Genomic DNA, 6,874 nt, shown 5'->3' on the forward strand with positions numbered 1-6,874 from the left:
TTGCTAAAGCATATAGTTAGGGCTGGGCCAGGTGACCCTGAATCCTCCCTTAGTTATGCTGCAATAGACGTAGGCTGCCGGGGATTCCCATGATGCATTGAGTTTTTCCCTTCCAGTCACCTTTCTCACTCACTATGTGTTAATAGACCTCTCTGCATCGAATCATATCTGTTATTAATCTCTGTCTCTCTTCCACAGCATGTCTTTCATCCTGTTTTCCTTCTCTTACCCCAACCGGTCGCAGCAGATGGCCCCGCCCCTCCGTGAGCCTGGTTCTGCCGGAGGTTTCTTCCTGTTAAAAGGGAGTTTTTCCTTCCCACTGTCGCCACAGTGCTTGCTCATAGGGGGTCATATGATTGTTGGGTTTTTCTCTGTATTTATTATTGTGCGATCTACTGTACAATATAAAGCGCCTTGAGGCGACTTTTGTTGTGATTTGGCGCTATATAAATAAAATTGAATTGAATTGAATGAACAAGACTTATCCTGGTATCTGTTAATGGCCCACGTTTGTTCTTTGGTTAAATATATATTTGAAAGTTGAACACAACATGTATGCGATAGCAGTAGGATGCAATTTTTTGATGAATCACTTTTGTGTGTGTGTGTGTGTGTGTGTGTGTGTGTGTGTGTGTGTGTGTGTGTGTGTGTGTGTGTGTGTGTGTGTGTGTGTGTGTCCTCAGTGAACTGTATCAGTCTCTGCAGTATCTTCCAGCTGCAGCAGTCAGTTCAGTTTCTGTTCAGTCTGACTGAGGGAGGTTTTTGTACGACTGTTTTTCACTGTGTGCACACCCACTGACTGTTAGGGTAGTGCCAACTCTGACAGTAATAAACTGCTGCATCTTCAGCCTGGACTCCACTGATGGTCAGAGTGAAGTCAGAGTTTGATCCACTGCCTGTAAAACGAGCTGGAATTCCTGATTGTCGAGTGCTAGTGTAGTAAATAAGACGTTTGGGAGTTTCTCCATCTCTCTGTTGGTACCAGGCTAAACAGTGGTAGTTGCTATGAACATAAACATCCTGACTGGTCCTACACTTGATGCTCACAGTTCCTCCCACAGCAGAGCTCACTGCTCCAGGCTGAGTCACTGTGATCTGTCCTCTGGTCTCTGAGGATACAGAGACAAAAACATAAAGCAGCTTCATGGTTTTGTGGGCTTCATTTCAGAGGGACAGATGTTGATAGAGGAGAGGAGTTTGATTCTCTGGACTTTACCTGTGAAGCAGCAGCAGAGGAGAGTCCAGATGAGGACGCAGATCAAAGTCATGTTTTTGATGAGGAGGATTTCTGTGGCTTCTGTTGTGATGAAGGACAGCTGTCAGTCATCCAGTGTTCAACTCTCAGGACTATAAACTCTCCCAGAGCACTGGAGCATGGTGCTGCTGATGCAAAGTGCCTCTCTATGGAAATCATCTGACTGACTTCAGCATGATTATGTAAGCAATCATCACAGTGTGAATTCACAGGTGTCATTTCAATCGGCCAGCATGTTTTGAGTAACATGTAAAATGGTATAATTTAATTTTTTTGGTCTGGGATGCACTTTCCAGGCCCCAAGTATTTGATTGTTGTTGCTTTTATCTTTTATTCATTCAGGATCTCTAAGTCTTCTTCTGATCTACAAACTGGTGCCGTGGATTAAAAACATTAAACATTCATTCAGCTACTGCTATAAAAGTGATGATGAATGATATCTTCAAGGCAATTAAACTTTTGGTGTGACTTTCTCCTGGACTGGTTCCAACATGGACTTGGCTCAGTTTTATGATGCTGTTTAGTGATGGATCAATCAAATTAACATGATCAAGATCTCAGAGTCAGTTTTCTAAAGTATTTTGAGTTCAGGAGATGAATTTGCATGTATTAAGATGAGGTCCTAGAAATCATCAATCAGCTGAAAAACTAAATCAAACATAGAGAAAAAAAAACTTTATTACTGTCAAGTTACACTCAAGAACTGGAAGTCTGGATTAGACTTTGCCAGTAAAACATTTAAAAGAGCAGGAACAGTTCCAAGATGAAGTTTTTTCAGAATGATTGGAAGAGAAAATTACAAAGGAGAAAAACTGATCTGAAGCAAATCACATCATCTGCCAAAGATGTTGGAGCCAAAGTTCTGGCACTGATGGTTTTGGCTGCCAGTGTAGCTGGGCCACTAGTGTTTATTGATAATGTTACTGCTGATAGAGGTAGCAGGGTGAAATGTGAAGTGTACACAGCTATACTCTCTGCTCACATTCAACCAAGTGCTGCAACACTCACTGGACAACCCTTCACAGTATAAATGGATAATGACCCCCAAAAGAGTTTAAAAACCAACAGAGACTTTCTCGGCCAAAGAAATATGATATTCTTCAATAGTCAAGTCACCTTATTTCACCTCAACAGAGCATGCTTTCCTGTCATTATATACTAAACTGGATGCAGAGAGACCCAAAAACAAGCAGAAATTGAAGATGGCTTCAGTAAAGGCCTAGCAGAGCATTTTGGTGCATTTGGGGATCTCCATTGGTTCAAGACTTTAGGCAGTCATTGTCTAAAAAGGATTTATATCCAAGTATTAAAAATTATTATTATATTTAGAATTATCCTTGTTTATCCAATTAATTGTGTGCCTCTGAAAATGGCACACAATCTCTAGATATGGCTGTGATTCCTAACCAGCTGATACAAAATTGAACTCCAAAAACTTCTCATGCCCTTAAAAGATGAGGAGTTGTTGTGGAAACTTTAACAATAACGTCTGTGAAGGTTCTCAGTCTGAAGAGGCTTCTCGGATGAGAGATGAAACGTCTTCAAGCAACTTAAAGAAGTTCAAATGCTTTTCTTTCCAAGCCCCTTAGACTTTAACAATAACCTGCAATACACCCAGTGAGCATTTTGAAGTGATTTAATTAACAAATTGCAATGTGGAGAAAACGATCACCAAACAGTTTTCTGAGGAAGGACACCGCCCTGAATTATTGTTAAACTTTCCCAAACACTCTCGAAACAAATAACATTCCATAGCATATCATATATCTCTATGCCTTCAGTATAAAGATATATGCTGGCAGGCTATAAGAGAATTAGCTAACACTGCTGAGAGGACCAGTTGCTGGCTATGGTTAAAAAGGGCTGACATCACTTGGGCAGCTAAGGCAGTCAGCTAACCGCGAGATACACGCCCAGGATTGATCGACCCCTGGTGGGCCTGCCTCAACAGGGGGCGTCAAAGGGGTAAAACATAGCATTAGAAGTTTTGCTGGTTGACTGATACAGCTGTCTCAGGGCCTCCTGGGCACTGTGCAGGTAACCTCATGGTAGTGAAACCAAAAGGAGGAATGAAAGAAAGGAAAGGAAAATGTTCTGCTCTTCTTCCCTCTGCTTTTCTTCCCTTTTCTGGGAGGCAGTGGGGAGGTAGAGCGTACAGCCCGAGCCGGCGGGGAGCTGTGGGAAGCCACATTGGGCGCCCCCCTTCCGGCTCTCCTCTCTGCTCTCTCCTATCTTGCCCATCTTGTCTTACTTCTCTCTATTACATTTTCTATCCCTTTGAAGAAGTGAGGCTCCATAAATATTTCTCAGTCGCAGGGAATAGATAGAAGAAAATAAACTGTAGAAAACTAAACAGAAGAAAGAAGAAATAACAATTTAACACAAACCAGTGACTCCGGGACCTGATCAACCCTGGCAGGGCCTCCTTGGATGAGGGTGTCTAGTGATAATGGCCGAAACCCCCGATGAATCCAAGGTCCACTAATGACAATGTGTTCCAAATTTTAATATGATAATGTAGATCAGATTTCTAATCCCTAAACCTAACCAAGGAAAAAAGCTTGGGTAAAAGACCAAAAGTTGAGGCACACAACGATGTGTGCTGCTGGTAAAGTTTCTGGGCTGCCTTTCCTCAAAACAGCCATCCCTCAAGAGTCTCTCCATTTAAAGCAATGCATTATCAGGGACTGTATCATCTAGTCCTTTTGTTGAATCAGTCCAGCTCATCCTTGACCCCCTCCTCACAGAGAGAATTATGACCGTGTTTTCTGCTTAGCCGTCACCTAAGAATTTGCATCCCTGATAAGGAGGAGTCTCACTATCTGTTTAATGTCTCCCGTTACAATGTCCCCACGGTGTCAGTGTGTGTGATAGAGCATAAGGCCTATTTGTAGTGCACATGCACACAACTAAGTAAGAAAGTGATATTACTATCACTAATGTGATATGATTGATTAATACATAAGAGAATAAATCTGCCACCACTGAGTTTTGTGGGCCTTGAAGGTCTGCACTTCAGTCACATCCTAACTGTTTAAGTCAGATTCCACTGTGTTGATGTACAGAGTAAAATTGTGAAAGTGTGTCATTGTCCAAAAACTTATGGATCTAACTGTAATTCATCTCACTTTGTATGATGGTATTTGAAGGAGTCATATCAGCTGAGTCATGGCTGCTGTGCAAACAGTGAATTATTTAGTTGAGTTTGTTTGTTTCAGAGTCAGAGAGCCGTGTCTCTCTACAGTCAGAGGTTTTTGTACGGCGCCTCAATGAGTTTGTATCACTGTGGTACACGTTTGGTGGAGGAACCAGACTGAATGTTGGAAGTAAGTTTATTCTGGTTTACTATCAAATACTGTCTTTTTATTAAATATCATTAAACTATTTCGTTTCTGATTTTTGAATGAGAGAAAAGCTCGAAAATTTAGAGGAGGTTTGATGCTGGAATTTTTTATCATCCTCTTATTTCATGAAGGGTGATTCAGATCTGCTCTGTCAAAATGTTATGTCTACATTTCAGTCAAATTAAAACTGGAAAATAATATATATAAATATGATCTCTGATGTCTTTAGTTTGTCAAGTATTGTTTGAAACTACTTTGAGTTTATGTGAACTTTAAAAACTGTTTTAGATATACATGAAGAGCATTTTGTGTCACTGAATATATATTCTATTTATTTGTTTAAAGTTAATATTAATGTAAGTCATGTACAATATTGATAATTTCAAACTTGTTTTGTAAATGTTGCCACATCTGCTTCTTTTATTTCCAGTGTAGTTTGAACATATTTCAGGTCAAACTGTGTGATGATTCTCTCTGTGCTGATATGCATGAGAGCTTTCTTAAAGGGAAGTGAAACAATGTGTGAGTTAATGACTGGTGGAGCAGAAAAAACACCTGACAGAAACTTCTTAACGGAGAAAATCAGCTCTTACAGTAAAGGTGTCCGACTGTCTGTGGTTTGATTGACAGCTGTGTGCTCCCTGTGCTCTAAGCTGATTGGTGTCTCCTAGGTGATACCCGTCCCATCCTGACAGTGTTGCCCCCCCTCCAGTGAGGAGCTACAGCAGGGGACTGCAACAATCACATGTCTGGCCAACAAGGGCTTCCCCTCAGACTGGAGTCTGTCCTGGAAGGTGGATGGCAGTGGCAGCATCAGCTGGGAGGAGAGCAGGAGCCCCGTGGTGCTGCAGAATGACGGCCTCTACAGCTGGAGCAGCACCCTGAGGCTCCCTGCAGACCGCTGGATGAAGGTGGGCTCTGTGACCTGTGAGGCCACCCAGGGCTGCCAGACTCTGGTCTCAGAGCCACTGAGGAGAGTCCAGTGTTCCCAGTCCTGACCTGACTCAACCTGATACTGGTTTAATGCTCTCATTCTCAACTCTGTAACTGTCTCTCCATCTTTCTTTTTAAAGAACAAATAAAGACTAAAACTGTTATTTTCTTTCTCATAATGACAACATTCATGTTTTAGGTAATAAAGATGTTTTGCACTTGCACTTGATGAATATATTTTTCATTTAGAAGAATTTAGACCAACTCTGCACTCCAACATGACGTCTTTATTTTACACTGGTAAAATAAAACACAGGCTGAAAGAACCATTAAGGAGATCTGCATTTTGGCAAAAGCTGAAAAAGGAGTTTTAGAATTGTACAGGTTATTTTTATGTTTGTTCAAAGTTACATGAATGTGTGTGGTAGGTTGTTGGTGGTGTTGTTCACCTGTACCAGACAGACTGGTTCATGAAGCAATGCTGGGACCTGGTTGCCACGGAAACAGTCTCACCAGACTACAAAGCAAGTCTAAAGAAGAAAGAGTCTTTAGTGTCTCTTATGAGCTGTTTGTTCTGAGGAGAACTCACAGACAGGAGAGTCAACGAATACAAGGAGTGATTAGAAAGAATCTGAAGTACAAAGTTTTAATTTCATTGACGAACAAGGAGAAGATTAAATGAACGATGATATGAAGAAATACTCAAAAAATTAAAACACCTTCAATTCAATAACAGATTTTTCACTCATTTTCGTATTTGATGAGATGTTTACGGTAAAATCTTAAATTCACAGGTGTGTTGTTTTTATTTTGACCCTCACTGATCAGGAACATTTTCAGATTTTTGTCGTCAGATTTTTATGGCTTGTTATACATTTAGTGTCTTTTTTTCCACTGCTAAGGTCAAAGGTCATTACTAAGATTGATCTTTGTTTCTGTTACTGGCCAACGTTTGTTCTTTAGTTAATTAAGCACATATTGTGCTGAATATCGCTGAGAGAAAATCTGTGTGTGTGTGTGTGTGTGTGTGTGTGTGTGTGTGTGTGTGTGTGTCCTCAGTGAACTGTATCAGTCTCTGCAGTATCTTCCAGCTGCAGCAGTCAGTTTAGTTTCTGTTCAGTCTGACTGAGGGAGGTTTTTGTACGACTCTTTTTCACTGTGTGAACACAAGCTGATTGTTAGGATAGTGAAAACTGACAGTAATAAACTGCTGCATCTTCAGCCTGGACTCCACTGATGGTCAGAGTGAAGTCAGAGTTTGATCCACTGCCTGTAAAACGAGCTGGAATCCCTGATTGTTGGGTGCTAGCAAAGTAAATGAGACGTTTATGAACTTAAGTGG

At 41.1% G+C, this 6,874-nt stretch overlaps 1 long non-coding RNA gene and 1 gene segment (V, D, J or C); one reads left to right on the forward strand and one right to left on the reverse strand.

Moving 5' to 3' along the window:
• Positions 1-757: 757 nt before the first annotated feature.
• Positions 758-1,268, reverse strand: LOC120435435. The segment is given in 2 exon segments: positions 758-1,109; positions 1,217-1,268. Coding segments are annotated over 2 exon segments (384 nt in total).
• A 3,275-nt stretch (positions 1,269-4,543) lies between these two features.
• On the forward strand, positions 4,544-5,750 carry LOC120435824. The gene is made up of 2 exons (XR_005609948.1): positions 4,544-4,581; positions 5,271-5,750. It is a non-coding gene; the product is annotated as an uncharacterized LOC120435824 (long non-coding RNA).
• The last annotated feature ends 1,124 nt before the right edge of the window (positions 5,751-6,874 follow it).

The sequence above is a fragment of the Oreochromis aureus genome, linkage group 22 (genome assembly GCF_013358895.1).
Source record: "Oreochromis aureus strain Israel breed Guangdong linkage group 22, ZZ_aureus, whole genome shotgun sequence".
Taxonomy (NCBI): domain Eukaryota; kingdom Metazoa; phylum Chordata; class Actinopteri; order Cichliformes; family Cichlidae; genus Oreochromis; species Oreochromis aureus.